Source organism: Osmerus eperlanus, chromosome 3 (assembly GCF_963692335.1).
Source record: "Osmerus eperlanus chromosome 3, fOsmEpe2.1, whole genome shotgun sequence".
Taxonomy (NCBI): Eukaryota; Metazoa; Chordata; class Actinopteri; order Osmeriformes; family Osmeridae; genus Osmerus; species Osmerus eperlanus.
Window position 1 is genome coordinate 8,798,059 of NC_085020.1, and position 22,479 is coordinate 8,820,537.

General features: G+C 47.2%; 3 protein-coding genes across 15 annotated transcripts; all 3 read right to left on the bottom strand.

The window, feature by feature from the left end:
* LOC134016987 (uncharacterized) lies at positions 1 to 1,480 on the bottom strand. Its single transcript, XM_062456234.1, has 2 exons — positions 910 to 1,480; positions 1 to 745 (listed from the first exon to the last, which is right to left on the bottom strand). The coding sequence occupies exons 1-2, from the start codon at positions 1,379 to 1,381 to the stop codon at positions 432 to 434; spliced, it is 786 nt and encodes a 261-aa protein (XP_062312218.1). The 5' UTR covers positions 1,382 to 1,480; the 3' UTR covers positions 1 to 431.
* A 301-nt stretch (positions 1,481 to 1,781) lies between these two features.
* On the bottom strand, positions 1,782 to 10,447 carry heg1 (heart development protein with EGF-like domains 1). Of its 13 annotated transcripts, none has more exons than XM_062457020.1 (15): positions 10,010 to 10,445; positions 7,679 to 8,082; positions 7,529 to 7,570; positions 6,028 to 7,420; positions 5,637 to 5,750; positions 5,358 to 5,480; positions 5,037 to 5,140; positions 4,853 to 4,908; positions 4,534 to 4,694; positions 4,160 to 4,294; positions 4,001 to 4,043; positions 3,841 to 3,878; positions 3,084 to 3,171; positions 2,818 to 2,998; positions 1,782 to 2,595 (listed from the first exon to the last, which is right to left on the bottom strand). In XM_062457020.1, exons 1-15 carry the CDS (start codon positions 10,269 to 10,271, stop codon positions 2,452 to 2,454), a joined length of 3,288 nt encoding a protein of 1,095 aa, XP_062313004.1. In that variant the 5' UTR covers positions 10,272 to 10,445; the 3' UTR covers positions 1,782 to 2,451. The 13 variants fall into 13 exon arrangements, 12 of the variants coding, with proteins under 12 accessions (XP_062313004.1, XP_062313003.1, XP_062313001.1 ...); XM_062457019.1 differs by having other exon boundaries at positions 6,028 to 7,474; XM_062457017.1 differs by lacking the exon at positions 7,529 to 7,570 and adding an exon at positions 7,475 to 7,528 and having other exon boundaries at positions 6,028 to 7,378; positions 7,571 to 8,082.
* A 209-nt stretch (positions 10,448 to 10,656) lies between these two features.
* On the bottom strand, positions 10,657 to 21,723 carry slc12a8 (solute carrier family 12 member 8). Its single transcript, XM_062457023.1, is given in 15 exon segments — positions 10,657 to 11,188; positions 11,948 to 12,008; positions 12,642 to 12,696; positions 12,698 to 12,775; positions 12,898 to 12,995; positions 13,120 to 13,795; positions 14,634 to 14,780; positions 15,583 to 15,670; positions 15,865 to 15,952; positions 16,234 to 16,347; positions 20,052 to 20,283; positions 20,433 to 20,624; positions 20,762 to 20,908; positions 21,231 to 21,324; positions 21,456 to 21,723. Coding segments are annotated over 14 exon segments (2,232 nt in total). The 5' UTR covers positions 21,318 to 21,324; positions 21,456 to 21,723; the 3' UTR covers positions 10,657 to 11,019.
* Positions 21,724 to 22,479: the final 756 nt, after the last annotated feature.

The following is a 22,479-nucleotide window of genomic DNA, read 5'->3' on the forward strand; positions in this document are numbered from 1 at the left end:
TGTTGAGTGTCTGACCAACCCCAAGGTTCATTGTAGTTGTCATTTAGAATGAGATGACTGTGTAGATGTCGACCCAGAGTTACAGTGGGGACATTTTGGATGAAGATATATAATTTTGGCAGAGGATGTGTGTGTGTGTTTATGAACATATAGATAATATTTGATAGGGCCTACCTTATACCTCTCAGCTTCTTACATAATTCAGTATATGGTGGCTCATCAATCTCATGGAGTAAGGTCTAGGCTACTACAGGGGTGAAGGCTATTTTAGACCGTTTAATTCACACCATCTTATAGTGAGTTCTCCAATATTTTTTTTGTATACATATAAGCAGCACGTCTACATTGCATTTTCAGCTGCGACCAAGCTCTATTGCTCTCTCGGTCGGTCAGTCGGTCGGTCCACAAAAACAGTACCCACCAAGACCTACTCACATCGTCATTAACTTGCGCATCTTTGAACAAACATAAACAGGCCTTTGTCGAAAGAGAGTCTGGCCAACCCCAAGGTTTATAGTAGTGCCTGTCACGTAGATCGAAATGACTGTGTAGGAAATGAAGAGATCAATGAATACATTGGTAAACATATTGGTGTAGTACGAAATTAATATATAAACGTGGCAGAGCAAGAAGAGCACCCCCTGCAGGATGCCTGTGATAGTGACTCGAATCTGACTGTCCAGTCGAGGAGAGAAGAGACAGCCGGCTGCTGACATGCTTCTGATGTTTCTTTGCAGGTAGCAAGCTGTGGTGAAGCAGGACCCCATCATCACACACAGACTGAAGAAGGTGTAGATACATTCCAGAATTATGCACGCAGCGTATACATTCATCAATGTGCTTCTGCTATTTCGGCTCCCATTTTCATCATCTGTCACATTGCTCAGTGTGACGTTGTAGTCGGTAGACCAAGTCCAAGGACTGGAATATCGTAAGACAAGAGTAACAATAAAGTTAATACAAACAAAAAGAACAGCCTATCGAAAACCAGGGCCGCGTAGATGATTGATGTAATGTTCTTCTTCGCCCAGATGAAGAATGCCATCTTGACAGGAACTATCTGGGTGAAATAAAAGAAAGCCAGCCACACAGAAGTTGACATGCTTGTTGACACAGTGTAGTACAAAATCCCCAAGGTAACGTAGAGGAGCATCCCATCATCATGGTCAACAAACTTAAATCCTATAAGAAAGAGCAGGTACACTGTGTTGCAACAGACCAATGATTCAAGCAATATCTTCACCGGCTGTTTGGGTCCATCAATGTTGCTGGGTCGACAGATAATGCAGAAGGCGAAGAAAAAATTGGCAATTATGTTGCAAACACAGAGAGGCCAGTTGATTACAGAAAATGACAAGGTACTCATTGATAAGGTTCCCATTTCTAAAAAGTTAGAAGTTATTCTTGCAGTGGTTTGACTGATATGCTTGCTGTTGTGCCAGATACATATGCTTTATGTACTGTGGAACTACAGAAAAAAACATTATTTTGTAGACAATTTACATTGGACATGTAAATTATCTGAATGTGACCCTGAAACCTAATAGGATCAGCACTGGCCTTAAACTGTGCCTGTACTAAACAAATGAGAGGGAATTGGTTTCAAGTTTCTGTAGCCAAGTGGTATAATGCACTACAACATAGTAATTCTACCACATTCAGAATGTTTTTTTTGCGTGACTTCTCACGATTTAGTGCACAGGCGAACCATAAACTGCCTGTATTGGTCATTCATTCAGAGGATTTGCTTTCAGTTTTCTTCATACAGACTGAATCAGAACAAACTGCAGTGCAAGACTTTATTTAAATATAACATTTCCGACTAAAACGCCAGAATGAATACACCATTCATATACGAAGGAAGAAATTAATTACATAAAAGTATAATCTTAACTAAAATCGCAGACTAAACAGTACATGTTTACATACAAGCAATCAATCAAATCAGTTACATGGCACTGATAGTGTAATGAATTCACACACACAGGCTTTGAGTGACGTCTATGTCTACATTAACCTTCACCATACATACCAAAGATTCCAACACACAGAATAAATTAACACAACTCTTCTGTCATATTTTAACAATTACCTGGTGAACAATCCTTCAACAATTTACTGGACTTTACTCACAGGCTTTGAATCTTCATTTGAACAAAATGTAAAATATTAAGACATTTCATCTATGTACAAATCACATCAGTGGCAAATAGTTATCAACAGACCAGACAGAAACTGACACACGCACGCGCATGCACACAATCCAAACGTGCACGCTTCGCTTTCACAAACAAACGACCAGACAGACACTCAGTCGACTGCCCACCTGGACAGACAATGCAAATGTTCATGAAAGACCGATGCAAATGGTTCCCTCCATTCACGCATGTAGGCCTGGGAGTGACTGGCTGAAGGCAGATGGTGTGTGGGGGGGAGGGGGGGCGGAGTGAGCTAGAAGTAATCTCTCCGTCGTGAGTCATCACTAATGAAGGAGGGATTCCACTGAGCAGGATAGATACAGGAGTGGCGGGAGCCGGGCAAACCAGAGAAAGGGTACAGGCCGTTCCTCTCCAGGTCCGAGTTACGCAGAGCGGGCTGAAAGGCACGAGCGAGGGGTGAGCCAGAGCATGTGGTGAGGGGGAGAGAGCGGGGGGGGGGGGGGGGGCAAGAGAGAGCAAGAGAGCAAGAGAGAGAGAGAAAGTATGTGTTGTGTATGTGTCCTTGTTCTAGTCAAATGTCTACAACAACCAATGGTGACTGAATGGGCTTACTAAGAGTAGCGGTGATGATTGGACTATGCATCGCCCCAGTACTTACTGAGTAGTATATATCGGTCATCTGCAGCAGATTCTTGGTGCTGCCGTTCTCCTGCATCTCGATGGCCTCGCGGCCCCACTCCATGGACACTCTCGGGTTGCTCTTGGGAAACTCGGCGTAGGGAGACATCTGGAAATCTCCACTCTTGAAGATAATCTTGTTTATGTCGTTCTTGTCTTTCCTGTGACAAGATGAGAAGTTGTGATGTTATTGTTACGACGTGGTTGTCAAACCACGGTTGGTTTTGCCTGTCCCTGTACACTTACTTGCAGCAGGTGACAATGAGAGCAATGATGAGAATGAGGAGTAGAGCTCCCCCCGCTGGAGAAACGACCACAGCAATCAGCTTGTAAACTACAAACACAAGAAAAACACACGGTTCCTGAAAGGCTTATGAAACAACCAGGGCTGCGTTTCCCGATAAAGATGGATTGTAGCAACGATCAGGCAAAATAATGAAACCATCGATATTTCTTACACGCGTTTCCCAAACATGCTCGTAAGGAGTAGGCTAATCTATGCGCTTTCAAGAGCTACGAATTTTCAAGAGACACTTTAGCTACGGTGTCTTTGGGAACGGCCCGTAAAACTAAGATTCGTCATACGATGGATTCTACGATCAACTTAGGCTTACGACGCTTTCGGGAAATGCAGCCCAGGCCATTAAACGGCTGTGGCTCAGGGGGTAGAGAGGGTTGTCTGTTAATCGCAAGGTTGGCGGTTCGACCCCCGACTCCTCCCAGGCCATGTGCCGAAGTATCCTTGAGCAAGACTCTGAACCCCAAGTTGCTCCCGATGGGCAGGTCGGCGCCTTGCATGGTAGCTCGCTGCCGTCGTTATGTGTGAGTGAGAGTATGAAAGGGTGAATGAGAGGCAAACATTGTAAAGCGCTTTGAGTGCCGCTAAGGTAGAAAATCGCTATATAAATGCAGTCCATTTACCATTAAACACAGCCGAAACAGGAAAATTCAGGAAATCGCCGTTATCATTTGATAGGTTGATGATATATAAGGCTCCACTTACAGTTCCCACAGTTAAATCCTCCAAATCCAAATGTGCACCTGAAAGTCCCAAACAATCAGACACAAAGTGGTGCTTTAGTACCAATCACGATATAGCACTGAGTGTATTTTGCCTTCGTGACTGGCACAGACACGGATGGGGAACCATTCTCAATGCTTACCGGACACACGTGCCATTTTCCAGTTTGCTGCCATCGCCACATTCTGTAACAATTAGCGATCGATCATCATCATACATCCGAAATCTGTGTAGGAACTCCCATGTCGTGACTTCTAACCTCTGACCCCCAGGCCTCTAATCCCAAGCTCCAAGCTCTTACCTATACAGGACATGTCTCCGGGGTTGAGTTTAAAGTAGCCAGGTCGGCAGCGGCAGTACGCCGTCCCACTAGAGTCGGAGCAGTCGGAGCGCTCCGTGTCACACGGAACCTTCTGGGCCAGACACAGACTCTCCTCTGTCAAACAGAACGAGTTGAGGTCAGGGAGCCGGGCTTTAGAATGAACCACAATTCACATCAGGGAAGCAGAATGGTGAAATTGCATGTTTTTCCTTCACTTGGTGAAGTCGTCTGGCTTCATATGGAATCGTGGATTCATTTAGAAAGGGAGTTTATGGGAACTCATGGTCACATGACATTACTTTTGCAGCCTGAGAATGTGTATGATCTACAACCGTGGGTGAGGGGAGGTGTACCGTGATAGGACAGCTGATGGTGGAGGACCAGTTGGCAGTGGGAGGAGGCGGAGCTACAGTTACTGAGGGTCGTCTGGATGCTGTGGTAGACCTGGGAGCTGGTGACCTCCGTGGAGGCGGAGAACATGTTGACAGCGGAGATGCGCAGGCCGTCCTCCTCTCTGGAACAAGACAGCAGGGAGGGTGAGGCCAGGCAGAGAGCACACAGCGACGGCATGGTGTCTCCTGAAGATGGCTTGAGATCAGCACATGGCTAAAGGGTCTTGCGTGTGAAAACAGCGAACAGGGTTTTAGTTTGTGAGGGGAACTGCAAATGTACCTTTTACGTAGAGTGGAGCGGCTGTAACCGGGCAGTGTAGACAGCGAGGCATTGAGCTAGAAGGAGAAAAAAGCAGGAGCAAAAGGGGGTCGTCACGTCCTGCACGTTGCGACACCGCTCTCCTGGCTGTGCATTCCTCCAGAACGTTCAACGAAACACAACATCTGTGGACATCCTAGCCTACCAGCTGGAGGATCTCTCTCTGGATCTCATGCAGGGTGGTGCTCCTGGAGAGCAGGGGGTCAAAGCGGGGGTTGTTGACACGGAACGTCCCCAGGAATGTCTTGGCTGCGGAAGGACAAAAGGGCCCGAGGTTCAGCTAAATGACAGCTGCAGAATTCTCGATCCAACTGATTGCGATTGGCCAGACTGACTTCAGTCAGGAGACCGTGACCATTGGCGGCTCGGTTCAGCTTAGCAGGCCAGGCTAGGGCGGACAGCGTGTCCTTGATGTGGCCACTCGTACCAGCGACCCCGGGTTGGGGTGGCAGCCGTGTATACTCACCCCTGGTGCAGGTGCGTCCGTCCTCCAGGTCCAGCCCCAGGGGACACTCACAGCTGAAGGAGCCCCGGGTGTTCACACACCTGGAGACCAGGGGGCACGGGTCATTCTGGCATTCGTCTACATCTGGACCAAACACACACACAGCCACACACAGACACACACACACACAGAGGGGCACAGTGTACACACATTACCTGAAATGTAAATGGGTTATTGAAATGCAGTCAAAATCCAAAGTGGATCCCCATGGTTCATGTTCCTGGTGTAACCCGAGCTTACCATCACCGCAGGTCGGTCCACTCCACGCTTGCAGACAGTGGCATGTGAAGTCGGTCTGACCGTGGGTCACACACATCCCTCCATTCACACAGGGGTTAGGAGAACATGCTCTGCCTGGAGGGGAACCACAAGTCAGCCCCATCGACCGAACAGGCTCGATTACCATACACATAAATACAATACCATACCCCCGAACTGTGTTAGTGTAGCCCGGTTGAGCTGATACTTTTCAGATGATTTAATCCGTTTGTTTACAGGTCCATGTTCATTTACATGAATGTTCATGGAGCAGAACGTGGAACCACCTACACGAAATAATCTATCCTGACATACAACAGGAAGACGCAGACATTTGTCATCCCATTGTAAACGGATCCCACAGTCCACTGACCTGCTGTGGGTGTCGACCTGACGTCCATCCGAGCGGTGGTGACCCCCACCTCCGTGGTGCCCCTTTCGGTGTCCCTGCTTGTGCTCGTGGTGAGTGCTAGCGTGCTTCTGGTGGGGGTGGTCCTGATGCTAAAGGCTGTGGTATGGTGGCTGTGGGTGGTGTGGTTGTCTGGAGTGGCGGTGGTGGTCTCCAGGTGCCTCAGGGTGGTGTCTGTTGGAGACTCCCCTGTGGAGGGCCTCTGGGTCTGAGTCTGCGTCTGGGTTCCACTGCCGCCTTGGTGCTGGGAGGTGGAGGCCGACGCCTGCTGGCCCAGGCTAGAGTCAGTGGTTGTGGAGGGGGTGGTGCGCTGGGTGTGGGCCTCCAAATGGGTGCTGCTACTAGGGGGCTCGACTGTCCAGGTGGTGACCAGAGGTGGGGTCGGGGTGGTTTCGGCAGCAGCCGTGGCCCTATGGGTTTCCTCATCCACCTCCGTGACCTGGGTCCTGTGTGTGGAGGCGCTGGGAGTAGTGGCCTGGGCCTCAGTGGCCAGTCCTAGCCTGGGGGTGTCTGAGGTGAAGGGGGGCTGACCAGACAAGAACCTGGACAGCGAGTCATCCACTGAGGTGACGACGTCTCTGCCCCTGGGTGGTGTGGTGGTCAGACCCAGCCTGGTTGTCTCCTCAACCCCGGCCGCCTGGGAGGTCATCCCTTCTGTCCTGCCCTGGCTCTGGGTGCCGAGATACCCTGTGGAAGAGTGTGTGGAGGTCCCGATGCTGCTGGAGGAACTCCCACCCAGCTGGGTGGTGTTGGTGGGTCCATCCTCTGTCGAAGGGGCAGGGGGGGATGAGGACGAAGACACCTCATCCTCTGCTGGGGTGGTCCCGCCTCCTGAAGAGTGGCCGGGGTCTGTCGAGTCTTTCTGCCACCTGGTGTTGTTGTCGAGCACGTCGAGAGGGGGGGTGGAGTTGGGCGAGTCCTCCTCAGAGGAAGTGGTGTTTTGCTCAGTGGTGCTAGGAGGCCCTGTCAGGGGGACTGTAGCTGGGGAGAGGCCAGGCCCCTCGGTCTCAGATGAGGAGTTAGCAGGGTCGTGGGACTGGGAAGTAGAGTCCAGACCATCAGCCTTGGTGTCGGCATGGTCCCGGGACCCTGTGACCCCGGCTATGAGCCCCCAGGAGGAAGACTGCGAGGGGTTTGAATCTTCTGTATAGGTGGAGGTGCTGTTGGAGGTGACAGAGAGCAGGGTCCTCTCCCCGGCCCGAGTGATGGTGGAAGAGATGTAGGTGCTTTCTGTGTGGACAGGTAGACCCACGGTCCTCACCTCATCACTGGCTGTGCGGACATACAGGCCGACAGTCCTCTCGTCTGTCCTCAACTCATCATTGTCTGTGTGGACATTTAGACCCACAGTCCTCATCTCTGTCCTCACCTCATCATTGTCTGTGTGGACATTTAGACCCACAGTCCTCACCTCATCATTGTCTGTTTGGACAGATAGACCCACAGTCCTCATCCTTGTCTTCACCTCATCATTGTCTGTGTGGGCAGATAGACCCACAGTCCTCACCTCATCATTGTCTGTGTGGACATTTAGACCCACAGTCCTCATCCTTGTCTTCACCTCCTCATTGTCAGTGTTGACATTTAGACCCACAGTCCTCATCCTTGTCTTCACCTCATCATTGTCAGTGTGGGCAGACAGACCCACAGTCCTCATCCTTGTCTTCACCTCATCATTGTCAGTGTGGGCAGACAGACCCACAGTCCTCATCCTTGTCTTCACCTCATCATTGTCAGTGTGGGCAGACAGACCCACAGTCCTCATCTCTGTGGAGTCCCCCAACATGAGTGCCGTGTCTGGGTTGTCCTGGGGCATCTGTTCCTGTGTCACCGCCCTGGATCTCCCTGGGAGGGCAGTGTAGGTGTCAGTGAGTGTGTCTGGGGTCTGGTCCTCCCACTGTGTGGTGGCTTCAGTGGTCCCCATCACAGTGGAGCTCAGAGGCTCAGTGGAGAGGATCATGCTTTCTTCTGGTGTCCAGCTGTCGGTCTTTAACGAGATGTGCATGTTCTGATCGGTGCCTTTGGAAACAAGGGTTTCAGAGATTATTTTCACTGAATAATCGGGTACCACTTTGTTTCATTACTTTGCTGAATATTTACAGTATTTGAGTTGCAGCACGACTGCAGTATTTTTACATTTGACATTTCGCACAATCTGCAGTGGGCCTATCCTACCACCAGAGAGCACCCACACTCTCTTGTCTCACACCACATGCAGAGAGAGAAAGAGCGAGCAAGAGAGGGAGAGAGAGAGAGAGAGAGCGAGCGAGAGAGTGAGTTGTTGTCAGAAGTTGCTGCGGATGTAATGATTCTGGGTGGAGAACAATTGGCAGCCAAGCATGTCTACCCTAACAAAAGGCCTGGGCCCTAAATATGGAGGTGACTCTCTCCTCAGGGAATTAGCCGTTTCCTTCCTAAAGCTTATCAAGCAGAAGCCTGTGTTCAAATACTGTCACTGCAGGCATGGAGTTCACGTGGTGATTATAATATGATCCTGAATTGTTTGCCAGACACAGAATTTGATTTACTGAGTTTGCTGAGTTTGCAAGTATACAACAGCTGTATATACTGTGCGAAAGTCTCTTACACTTTTTGTACAGCACTTTGTAGAGTCTTCTAAAGCAGTATAAATCATAATTTAAAAAAATATTTCATCCCCATTAATGTTAATTCAGCAACTTTTTCCTGTTTTCTCAACTTTGTAAATTACAATAACTAAGATTTCATCACAAAATCTGAATGGTGCCTACTTTAAGTCCATTTTCACAATACTGTCATCAAAAACAACAATACATTTACATTTAGCAGACGCTCTTATCCAGAGCGACTTACAGTAAGTACAGGGACATTCTCCCCCGAGGCAAGTAGGGTGAAGTGCCTTGCCCAAGGACACAACGTCATTTGGCACGGCCGGGAATCGAACTGGCAACATTCAGATTACTAGCCCGCTTACCTAACCGCTCAGCCACCTGACTCCCTAGACAATAGACACTGCATTTGTTTTACATTCAATTTCAGAGGAGGCTCTTGGCTGTTAACAGCCCAACTGTCTGTGTGTGGCGCTCATGTAAGCATGGCCATTAGGACAGTTCCCACCTAGCACTTGAGAGAAACTACAGGCTGACTAAAGTTCCACCAGCCCTCCTAACACCTTGCTGCTGTAGGGGGCTGGGTAACAACCCTGGCAGGGAAGAGGATGTGTTGCTCTGCGTGGTGGGACAACATTCTGGCTGGAACACAGCAACAAATGGAGGGAAGAGTTCATCAAGACAACAGCCCGTCGAGAAAGGAATGGGAAAATAGGCCAAGCTCTCGGTCTCTCCACAGGCCTTTGATTAAATGCAGACTATAATGCAGTATTGGTCATCGCCATCATATTTGGTTTATTTTCTGTGTTGCAAAACCAACAATACTTCTGTGTCTCTCAGAATAGTGTGTTGTTCTGCACTAGATTGACTTCATGCTCTTCAGTAATGTGACCATTCTATGGCTCAAATATCTCATTTGAAGTAGCACATTCTACAACGTATTGGTGCATATCTCTTTCATTCATTCAAGTTGAGGCATAACATAAGACTCTTGCTGTCACTGAGATGAAAAGATTAGAATGGTTTATGGACAGTCAAGTGTGTGATTTACTAAATTGAAATACTTGCCATGATAAATTTCACTTTCATACTATTAATGTACAGCAATTCCGTTGTAGTAGTGCTGCAACCCGAAGTCATTTTGAAGGTTGAGTTTACCCAACTCATTTCACCTTTATTAAGTCTTCACCTCCCAAGTATTTTAGATAATTATATGCGTACAGGATACAAGTTAAAAATCTCTTCGAATGACAGAGGTAGGCTATTTAATGGTATATTGTTAAGTGCCCCATTTGCAAACTGTGCGTCCAAATTTATTACGACCAACACATCCTTTATCCATCAGCACTTTACCTTACCTAACTTTCTCTGTGTTTGTGGCTCATCAGTCCGTTGAAGACCTCTTGTAGTTATTAATTCCCTAAAATCTGTTCCGGTACTAAAAACAATCTTTGGCAGTGCCGTTACTTCTTTCGAGTTGGAAAAGTTGATTGAAAAGTGCCCTTCCGTCACCACCGTCCCGTCCATATCGCTGCTTTTAGTGTAAGTCCATGCATTTTGAGGTCCTGCCACGACCACCATAAAGAGACGGAGTACGATATTTAAGAAACACGTTTCCATGATGAAGTCCTGAAGAGGGTCGCTAGTATATCCCAAATCATGCGGGGTAAATCGACCAAGTCCACCATCGGAAACGGGGTCTCAGTTGAAACTTATTATTGTAAATCATTCGGTTGAGCCATACCCACTGAGGACGATGGCGGGTAATACGTTTTGAGTCGGCAAAGCGAGCTAGAAACAGAAGCCTGTTATCACATTCAAGGCGCCTGGCTCCTCCCACACATCCCAAGCGATAGTAGTTTCCACCCAATTCCGTTATTCAGAAAGAAGCCCACACAGCCCATTGCAGAGACTGCCTGGTCAGACTGCTCGCACTGATTATTTTACAAAGCAATCGAATATGATAGTTTTGTTTATTCAAGACGTGTTTTAAGTTTCCTACATGCCTCAGCTAAAAGTTAGAAGGTAACAATTGGCCACACAGGTGAAACAGGATACAATTAAGACCCATGCATAGAGTGAAGAGGTGCAAGGCCTTTAGGTTTAAATAGCACTACCCGGAAAAGGTGAAATTGAATAAAATAAATAATATCTTGTTTAAACATGCATTTTTTTTAATCATGTATAAACCATGCATATATGAATACAATAAATAAGTATCACTTTGGCAAATGCTATAGAATATAAGTAAATGCCTTTCTAATTTGGTCCATGAAACATCTCTCCCACAGGAACCAGCTCAGCTCTAGATAATCAGCATTTGATCCTAGGTTTTGTGACCATGATGTCTGTGCTACAAGGGAGTCCGTCACTTGAGCTGTGGGTGCACCATCCTACCAGGATCCATAAAGGAAGACTGGTGGTAACGGTCCCTGGAAGCAAAATCCCTGTTCTCCTCTGTCAACTGCTTGGTTTCCATGCCAACGCCAGACAGAGACGGTGTCACCACAATCTGGTCGCGGGGACGTGGCTCACCCCTGGATCAAGAGAAGAGAGAGCTCCGTCTCACTCAACTGCCAGCACCATCCTCCTCTTATGTACATATTGTTAGCTTGCTAGTTGTTATTCTTAGCTCAGGTTATTCTCAGTTGAATTAATTATTGTGAATTATTCAGTATTATAAAATTAAAAACAATCTTATTACACACACACACGCCATATACAGCATATTGTTGTTAAGTAGCTGATGAATTAGGCATTATTGTTACCAGTTTAGAATATTTATTAGAGGTTTGGATAGGCCAATTGGGAATTGTCAAGAGGAGCAGGGCCAAATAATTCCAAAGTTCCTGTACTACAAATGGTAATAAACTTGCAAAGTGGTTAGAAATCTGTGACCGGGTCACAAATTTGAATGTGACAGTGATTTCACAAAGTAGGCCACCGTACAAACAGAGAGCAAGCATGCAGGATTCTTCCTCTTTGGGGACTGCTTTCTAATCCACATGACTTCACCACAGACCACAAAGTAACTATGCAAAAAAGAAAGGCAACTATCTCCACAACCCACCAGCTCAATGAGTCTACCTCGTGGAACCAGCTCCACGGTGGTCAGATGACCTTTTCAAGGCACATGGTGCTCATGGTAAGGCAGGTCATGCTTAGGGATTTCGCTACTATATCCAGACTGCAGGAATGTGCTTCAAATATTACCTGAACATGTACAATGACTATACAGATTTGGGTCTGAACTGAAGGTCAACTTTGAGTCATTGTGTGATTGGATAGTTACTTACCTGCCAATGTGATTGAGGGTGGACCTGAGCCATGTAAAGAGGCTGAAGCGAGCTGCAACTCCTGTTGGGAAAAACACACACACACAAACACCCACGATAAGCACAAGGAGTCATGCCAACCACAACATAAGATCACAATGTAGCATGTCATAGCGTCACAGGAAACCACCTCAACAGTTACGATATGACTGTTCCATGCGGTACATCTAAACTCACGTATATTTAGAGTTGTGTGTGCGTAGATGCATTTCTGCTTAAAAGGGGGTTAAGAAGTATGGCATAGTGCACAATGTGAACATACAAATAGGAATGCTGTGTCACTGACCACAGCACCTGTGTGACAAGTAGCTCGGACGCAGAGGCTGTGAGTCAAGATTCTGATGTGCCAAGCATGCAGAGCATGCACTGTATAACACACAGTTGCAGAATCTGCTACTTAGCTATTCTAAACATCTGACAGAACAGCTGTGGAGCTCAGAGACTGACTGAGCTGAGGGCTCCAGAGCCCTGAGAGTTCTGACTGGGAGTTTATAACATGGCTGAGCCCATCAATAAAAATGGGAAAAGAATAATTGAAACCATACACTTGTCTCAAATAAATTATCACTACAGTATTATATAAAACATTGTGTATACACACACACACACACACACTGATAAATATGATAAGTGAGAGATTTGACCAGATATACACCTATGGGGAGTCCAGGGCTTGTTTTCCCAATGTAGAGAAAGAGAATCAGAGAGAAAGAGAATCAGAGCAACTATTATGTTTGCCAAGGCGTACTCCCACTGGATAACAAACATAATCACCACGGAGCACAATGCCTGCACAAGGGAAACACAGTGTCAGCCATCAGAAACAAAACAACACACTTCATAATTAAAAGGATATCATCATAAACCAAAGTTATAAAAGCGTACAGATTGTGCTACTGCTTGTAACTTACACCGATCAAAGCAACCCAATGGTTGCAGAACTTGGCATAGAATGAATCAGGCATAGGTTTGATCTCTGACCCCTGGCATTCTGGCTCAGCCCTGGCAGCTGCATATTTGGGAGAGTAACAAAGTTGGACAATGTATCAAGGAAAACCCCCCCGCCTCTTGATAGAATTAGAAAACAATGTAAATGTATTGATGTAATTGTGAAACAGTGGGGAAGGGCTCACGAGTGGTATGGATCTGACTGTACAGACCAGGCGGATGATCTGGCTCCTCGGAACTCTGACTGGGACTTCTTTTGACACGTCTCTTCTCTGCGATGTCCGGCCCCGAAGGCTCTCCCAGGCTTCCCTGGGGAGCTCCGTCCTCCCTGGGCAGCAGAGCCGGGTCCATCTTCTCCCTTCTCTCATCCGGGGAAGTCTTGCTGTCCAGATCGAGGCCAAAACTATCCATCAACATCTGCTTGGCAGCAGCCTTTGTTCTCTTGCTCTTCCCCCTCGGCTCTCCGTTCAAAGTCCCATTCTCAGACTCTACAGGCCTTTCAGTAGGGAGGGGGAAGATCTGGTCCATGTCTCGAGTGAACTCCAGCAGGGTTCCCTTGCCTCGGCTCCCCCTGCCCCCCTCTGTCCCGTAGCCTGGGTGGGTGACCTCGAGCAGGGGTTTGTTGATCTGTTTGAGGGGGGAGAGACTGTTCGTTTTGGCCAAGCCAGGGCTTCTCTCCTTGGCTTGGAGGTCGTAGGTCATGACCATGCTGAAGTAGGAATAGTCTATGAAGCTGTAGGTGAGCATGAAGTTGATGGTGACAATGGACGCCAAGATGTTGACTTGGCCAATAAAGATGAAGGCCATGGTCAGTAGGCTGGTTAGACAGATGGCCGCCACCGGGGTCTTGTTAGGGCCTTTCTGTATTACAGTCAGGAATTAGGGCAGAGACATAGACAGGGAGGGAGCGTTTGAAGTAAGATTTCCCAAGCACACACACAAATCCCTAAAATAACGGAAAGTATCGCAAATTCATTTGAGGAGCTGAACTCAACGAAGGCCAAAAGGGCGTTTAAAAATGGCCGTCACGGTGTTGGCCGAGCACAGCTCTGAACTGCTGCCGGTCCCTCCAAGCTGGCAGAGCTCCACAACAACCTGGCCCAGCCCAAGCCTCCCTTCCTGCGTTTGTTCCAAGGGCTTTGATTCGGGGGCGAGATGTCTAGGGCCAGCCTGCAGAGGGAGGTCAGAGAGTGCAGTAGGGCGTGTGGGTCCCAGCGAGGAAGGGGGGGGGGGGGTTGTGGGGGGTCAGGATGCGAGTGTGCAGTGTTTTCACTCGTTGATTTGAACTCGGAGGGTTCCGAGGCCTCTCTCTCGTCTCCTCTGCTCTGTGGAGTCCTCACTCTGTGGCTCTATAATTAGGCTCTTTTCTCACCATTTCCCATTGAGTCTACCCCACCACACCCCCCGGCCAAGCCAGACAGATTGTTACATGGTTACATAAAGTTTCCATTTATGAGGGAGAAAAAACAGTATGTGTTAGCTCTGATTAGTGAAAAGTAAAGGGGAGTAAGACACTAAGAACTACTGTTCAGTAATCTGTGGAGTGCGCATGGTTGTGGCAAATTATACAAATTAGGTGTTGGGGAAAAGCCTATGGCTAATTACAGACGGTTAGAGAGCTAGTCGTTTTCCATCACCACAAATTCAAGAACGACTACTGTGTTCTAGACTCATTCTACCCATGTCCACCTTCCCTCACCCCTTGTCCCAGGAAGGCCAGGGCAGGGATGACCCTCTCCTGGGCAATAACCTGGAGGATCCTGGGTGCTCCGTACAGGCCGCCCATGCAGGAAGCCAGGGAGGAGATGTAGAGGCCCAGCAGGAACAGGAAACCCACCAAGGAGACCTAGGAACAAAACAAACATGGGAAAGGAGAGTTTAGAGGGCTCCACCCAGCTCAGTTCCGCTCAGCCCACTCTTAGGAAAATAGGTTGAGACAAAACTAGAGCAAATGTGCAATACAATAGCTTGAAAGGAACTCCAAAATAACTAATTACTGAAGGATTTCAAAAGTAATGTCTTCACTGTTGTTCACGCAGTACTATGTTACTGATACTGTACAGTAGTTAGTACATCAAGGTTGAGTAATTTGGTGTCAGGCAGACCTTCTATTGGCATACAGTGGGCCCACCCAGTATGGCTTCAGACAGCTGAAATGCATCCTCTGTCCAGAGAGTAAACTCAAACCCTCAGTGCCCCTGCCCTCCCTCCAAGGAGGGTATGAAGGACAGCTGTGTGTGTGTGTGTGTGTGTGTGTGTGTGTGTGTGTGTGTGTGTGTGTGTGTGTGTGTGTATGTGTGTGTATGGGGGCAGAGGGTATGACCTCAGCTGGAGAGGAGTTTTATTTCTCATTCATGGCAGCTGCACAAATGAACATCGTGTTACTTTGGAAAGGGACACATGACAACAGATGGGCTTTGTAATGTAAAACAAGCGATCCTCTCTCATTGGAAGTAGTGTTATGATGTGGAAAAAACATCAGTAGTCTTGAAGTGGTACTGTGTGTGACCTGCATGAAACTAAATGATGAACACTGCAGCTCTCGGTCAGAAAGGAAAGTAACCACATTCAGGGGAACTCCTGTGTGTGGGAAAAGCCCTGTGAAATGAGGACACCGCACTTTGCAACTGGCGATGGAAAGAGTTTACCTTTTCCGCTATTAAGAAGTCGTAGCGAAGCGCTTCTCTGGTGCAGATGGCTCCAAGCAGAAACACAAAGACCAGATACAGGAACCACCTGTGGACCCCAACAATGTACTGTAAGCCACAACATTAGGAGATATCTCTAGACACAAACACACGCCTCACATTTAATAGCAGTATGATGTAACAGCACCAGGTGGATGGTGTATTCAGAGTGTGCATATACAGCAGATAGGGGGTATAGGGGGGGGTGTATGTTTTAAAATGTAGGGTTAGCAGGTTATGTACGATGTGAAGACGGCTGCCAGTGTTCCCACTGGGATATTATGCTCAGGTCTCTGTAGATCAGCGCTCATGTTGAAGCCCGCCATCACACCTATGGTACAGAACACACCGGAACAGCAGGCCGGGAGCTGTTAAGAGCCGTCAGTCACAGAGGCGTCCACTCACAACCCTAATGGAATTATTAAGTCCAAGGAGTCCATTAAAAACGGTGCACTGCAACTACTTCCCTTCAGGCTAATCATGGCTGTCCTTTGTGCAACCTTCTCACAGTGAGCAGGGGGATGCATGTTAAGGTAGATGATATCATGCTTTTGGCGAAGTGAGAGAACATTTGAAAGTACAGCTAAGCTTGCAGGGGAAGGGTCAGCTGACCTGTGGCCGCGGGGAAGAAGACGCCAAACACGGTGAAGAAGCCTTCTCCTGCGGTGTAGTCTGGCAGGCTGTTGCTCCGCAGCAGTTCCTCAGAGTACCCGACGAAACCATGCTCTGAGGCAACACACACACACACAAACACTCAGGCGTCAAATTCAATGTTGTGTATCATACCGACTGTCAATTGACACCCCGAAAATGCCCCCCTCAAATCTGAACAGTGAGACATTCAGAGCCCTTCAGACAGACGGGCCTACAGTCACAGTATGGAGCCTGCTGCGATGCCCACCACAGTCCACCCTGACAGCCACAGCCCCTTATGTAACTGTTCAGCCGCCGCATCCGCCTCGATGCATGCAATCAGAGGGGCCTTGGCCTGCTCCTCGGGAACACTTGCCAAGTTCAATAGTGCTACAGCTCTGTGGGTCTGGCTGGGGGAGAGTGGGCTGGCCGGACTCTGAACCGGACCACGGGTGTGTTCACAGACAAACACTGGAGGCCTCCGATGTTTTCTCTCCAAACAGGCGCTGGGAGATGTTACCCTGGTGCTGGACAACACTGATTAGTTCACACCCAGAGGTTCTGAAGATTCCTGCAGGACATGGTGTTGGAACCGTCACCATGAGGGTTTCAGGTCTCATACGGCATCACTGAACATGACACAGAAGCTAGGAGAGCGCATGATGGACAGTCCAGCTAGGACTTATATCCAGTACAACCAACAGATATGATAATAGATACGCTTAACGCAATGGTTTATGTATTTCTCAGGGACTTAGTTGTACTGCTGGCGGTCCATTCCTCAGCAGAGGTCAGAGGGTTTGGAAGGCGTGCAGGGAGACTGTTCTGTGCTGCTGGGGATATGGGTTTAATCCAAAGGGTCAAATCTGACGGGCCCGCCTATGTCAGAACATGAACCATTTCCCTCTTGGTTATCTTGCGATGGGAAAGAATGCATTCTTCTAGATTAATGACATGTTTATCCAAAAGGAAGTCACCACCCTTTTCAGAAGCTCAGCCGCTTCCAAGTCTGAGTGAAAAAAGAACAGAAAGAAAAGGGGAGACAGACTGCAGAGGCCTGTCTGTGTTTGTGGTGTCTGACGAGGAGAGAAAGAGAGAGAATGAGTGAATGAGAGATGCCCATGTTTTCCCATTATCTTGTTTTTAATTGCCACAGTGTTCCACAACACACTGCTGTTGTCCCATTTTCCACAGACCGATCTGAGACAAATACTGTGCAGAATTAAAGCTCTAGATAAACATACTGTACGGGGTACGTTCGTTGTACCGAAGAAATGTGTAGAGTTCAAGGTCTACAGAGTTAAGTTAGGACTATAGGATAATCTAAAGTCATGTGACCCAGTGAGACCACCCTTTATCCAAACAATAATAAAGTGGCCACAGTGGGCCCCTGCCCAAGGCTTCCCACCCTTAATATAACATCCAGCTCCAACACCAGTTAAGGTGGGGCCCAGCTTCACCTCCATTAATCCCCTTCCCCACTCTGACCAAGGGACAACAACAAAAAACGACCTGAAAACAGATATGGTGTCAATATCTTACACTGTATCACAGTGTCAATATCTATCATTCATCACCAACCACTTTCTCTCTCTAAGTGACCGCCCTGTTTGGACCAGTAAACAGGGATGAGAGAGTGGGACAGAAGGAAGTAGGAGTAACTAGACAGAACGGGTCTACACACACCGCTCAAAAGTCACCTCTGCAGGCCTCTTTCTTCCATGGAAGGATCTGGAAGCTTTACACTTAACACTGACAAAGGAAGTGATCTGACCTCCACTAGCACCACAGGGTGGGATAACGTGGAGGTCACCAGAGACAGCCTCAGATCTGGTTCCGGTCTTTTCTCTCTGTCATTGTCCAAAAATGTGGGTGAGTCCGGTTAACACCCCAAACCCCAGGCCGTGAAGTTTAATGACGGCTTCCTGCATGATCTCAAAATCAGTGTCAATGAGAGGCGTGCTGAACACCACACAGAACCTTTAAGATTACAAGATTATCTCCAACACACAACCTTAAAGTCCTTGTGATAAAACTGAAGAAACGCACTACAGAGAACGCAACACCAATATAAAATATTTGAATGCACCTCATGTTTGAAATCTCCATAACAGATTATATCCTGCTCTACCTGAGACCACACTATTACAGGAAAGACTTGTCAGAATAAGTCCGAATAAATCACCAAAGAGTTACCAGAGAATGGGGAGGGAAGACAGATTCCTCTACAAATCAAATGAGGACTCACGAAATGTAATCGCACCCTTAACCCTCGTGCTGCCTTCGGGTCACATGACCCAAAGGTTCATAACGAACCATCGTTGTGTTTACCCAATTTTACCCAATACAAAAACAAATTAAAATAATTTTCTTTTAACCTTTGCAATGTGGGGGGTCTGAGACAGCCTAGCTGTTAAAAGAAAATGCTTCACTTTGTCTTTGTATGCAGTAAATTTGTAGCAATACGACGGTGGGTCACAATGACTGATGGGTCAGAATGACCCGAAGATAACACAAGGGTTAAGTCCTCCCCAAACCTCCACTGTGTTACCACGTGGTGACGTTTCAAAGAAAACGAATAACACGGCAAGACAGAGATATTTGGGACGTAACTCAGACACCGTCATACCCATCCCACTCCAAAGTCAAGCTTCTACCCTTAAGTGCAGTATGTGATCCAGCTGGCCTTCGCAGTCTGATTAAAAGCGTTATCATAAACACATCTGCACGGCAGCTCCTGGTTCCCGCCGCTGCTGGCAGGTAACCAGGGCGTACGGCGGAGCAGCACGGCGCCCAGGCAGGCTGGGCTCGGGGACCCGGTGGCGTCCGGCCAGCCATGAGGTCACCTCGGCACAGCAGCTCTTAATTTGAAAAACCTGGTGCAATCCACGGGCTCCTTATTTCGAACCCGCAAAACACCGGGCTTTGCCAGCTGTAAGGTTTGTGTGTGTGTGTGTGTGTGTGTCTGTGTGTCTGTAGGAAAGAGAGGTAGTGGTGAGGAGGAGCAGCCTGAAGTGTGTGTGTGTATGTGTGTGTGTGAGAGAGATAGATTTAGAGATAGAGAGAGATATAGAGAAGAGAAAGATATAGAGAAGAGAAAATAGATTTACAGAGAGAGTGTGAGGCATAGCCACTTGGATATCAGCTTTCCGAGTCAGCCTCCTCCGTTTTGTTCATTTTGCAAGCGTTCCTTGTGGTTTGTCAGGAGAAAGGCACAGCCCTTCTGGAGCACTGCTCTTCCTACTGGATAGGAAGTTGATAATCAGTGAGAACAGGAAGAGCTGGGATCAACTTCCTGACGACCATAGAAATAATACATTCTGGCTGCATCAGGGAAAAAAACATTTGTAACAAAGACTTGTCTTTGTTGAGGGGAACTTTGAGGGTCATTCCTCTGTAATTTAAGAATATGTTTAGTTAAGTATCTCACCATTCCAGTACAGTTTTTGTGTTGTAAAAACTGTTAACTTGTGTTAAATGTATCCAGTACACCAAAAATGTGTTCCAACATACATAGATTGAAGGCAAACACAGTTACATTTAAAGAGCACTAAAAGACTTGTTCAGAGCCTTAGTATAAATTAGTCTTCAAAATTGAGTCAATTATACACCTATGCATTACCAAACCAAGGAAATCTGTGGAAAACAGCACGATGAAATGAAAGACATATTAGCCTATGGCACAGTGACATCTACTGGAGAAAGCAGTCCATTGACATTTACAGTAACTGCTGTGGTTTGAATAAAAAAGGCACAACATAGAATTCACAAATCTTTTAAGTCTCTCAAGCACACACCTGGATCAAGGTGGGTGAAGGTCCCGATTACAAAGTCCAGCGTGGAGATGGCCAGCACGGCAAGTAGCAGCAGCTGCAGGCGGACGATCCACTTGACCCCCGCCAGGTTGATCCCTAGCAGAGCCAGCAGGACGGAGACCGAGATGCCCCGCACCACCCACTCACTCTGCAGGGTCAGCAGCTCGGCGATGGACTCGGAGAAGCCTGTGATGTACATGGCCCCAGCCACACACTGGGATCAAACATGGATTAGAGTCACACACAAATTGATGTGTAATGAGAGAGAGAGAGAGAGAGAGAGAGAGAGAGAGAGAGAGAGAGAGAGAGAGAGAGAGAGAGAGAGAGAGAGAGAACGATGCATTTATTGATAATCTAACTCACCTGGCCGAACACATAGAGCAGGCCCACTGTCCCTCCGGTTCTGCCCCCCAGGGTAGTAGAGATCATGGAGTACACTCCCCCACTGCCTACTGCGCAGCGCTCACAAACACCTACACCAGACATCACAGTCACCAGGGCAACAAGAACCACCACAGACACCAGGAGCATACCAAGCCACACACCCGTGTTTCCCTGTGAGGGAAAAAGCCAAACACACAAAACATATTTAAGAGAAGCCAGGCAACGTACAGAGGAGTCACCTGCACATGGACACATCATAGTTCAGACGACTACACACTGCATATGGACGCTTGGATAGTGAAGCTCACCACTAGCCAGCCAGTTCGTAAGAACAGCACCACACCAAATATGTTGATCATACAGGTTGTAAAGACTCCATCCCAGGTACCGAAGAGGACTGGCTCCCAAACGAAAAGCTTCACCCTCCACCATGGTTGAGAGTGCCGCTGGGACCGCTGTGGATCCGAGTGAAACATAGTGCCATTGTATTAACTGTGAACATCGGTATCTCAGATACTTTCTCAAATCTGATGATCTGACACTCCTCGTTTCACATCAACAGAGGAATTTTTGGCGCGTTTATTCTTTTTTTTTCCTCATTCGATTTGAAATTTTATTTATTTATCAGACACTTTTACCCCAAGCGGTATAAGCCCACACATTGTACAACAATAAAATAACAATGTCTGAAGTGCAACATGTAAATCATTTTGTAGGTGCATTCTGGATCGCAAATCATTAGGAAGTACCATCCAAAAGGACGAAAACAAAATAAACCTGTGCGTCCTCATGGAAGAGATCCTGGACATGGGGAGTTTGGATCTCAGCCTCCGCAGCCTTTAGGAGTTCCATCCCATCCTCCATGTGTGGTCTGTGGACAGTCCAGCATAACGTGACCTCCTCCACTGGGTCATTTGTGACTTATCACAACTGGACCACATGCATCAAACATAAAACAAGAAACATGACCCTAGTGCTAGACACTGTTTAACAGATACTCACCTTCAGCAAGGTGAAAAAGGTTTGAAGCTATTCATTAACTTAACAAAACATTGTCACTGAACTGCTTGAGCCAGATGATATAAACTGTCTTTCGGGTTTGATTTACACTTTAGCGAACCACAGTTCAACTAAAACAGCGTTTTACCATTGGTAACGATACATAATCTTCTGTCTTTACCAATCACAAAGGGGTAAGTCCTACCCTCCCTGGAGTCAAACATAGGTGTGCCAACTAAACACTGACACCCGGATGCACCGGGTGCAACAATGCGCTCATTGATTACATAGCAGCACGCGCCTACACCAAGGTAAAGAAGAGAGCGAATAGATAAGGACGGAGACTAGAGAAAAAGATCGGAACCAATCGATCGGCATTTATTTATCATCAGATTACGATTAGCTAAATGTGAGTAGGTATACACGTATTCTATCTGCCTGAGATTTGTGTGAGGAATTATTTCCATTGTAGCCAATACCTCCTGAACAAATTCCCGATCCCACGGAATCTAAATAAAACCTTATTTTATTTGTTGACTGATCATAATAATCGATCTCATGTGGGCAATATGGTCACAATTCCGCTTAAACAGATTTTGCCACCCAAACAACCATAATAAAACAATTATGATAGGTAAATTAGACCTGCCTTGTTAAGAACGAGAAGCCATGATACACTTCGATTAAACAAATTAGTTTGTTATTCCTCCTTTCTCTCTTACATCCCTTCTTTTTCTCGTTCTACTGTACCATCCTATTTTCTATTATACTGTAGAAAACACGACCATTGTTAGTCCTATGATTAACCTGCTGGTAACTTTTCATAGCCAATTTCCTCAGTTCACAACGCGACGTGGTCATCAAACGTCAGCAAGTAAATGTTTGTTTGGCCAATACTTAGCAAGGTGTGTTGCAGTGTGCTACAGCCATCTGAACACGGTGTTAGTTTTGGCTAACCTTCAAGCCAACATCAGCACAAAACAGGCAGGTTAAATTTAACCGAAAACTTTCTTCCACAAATAATACG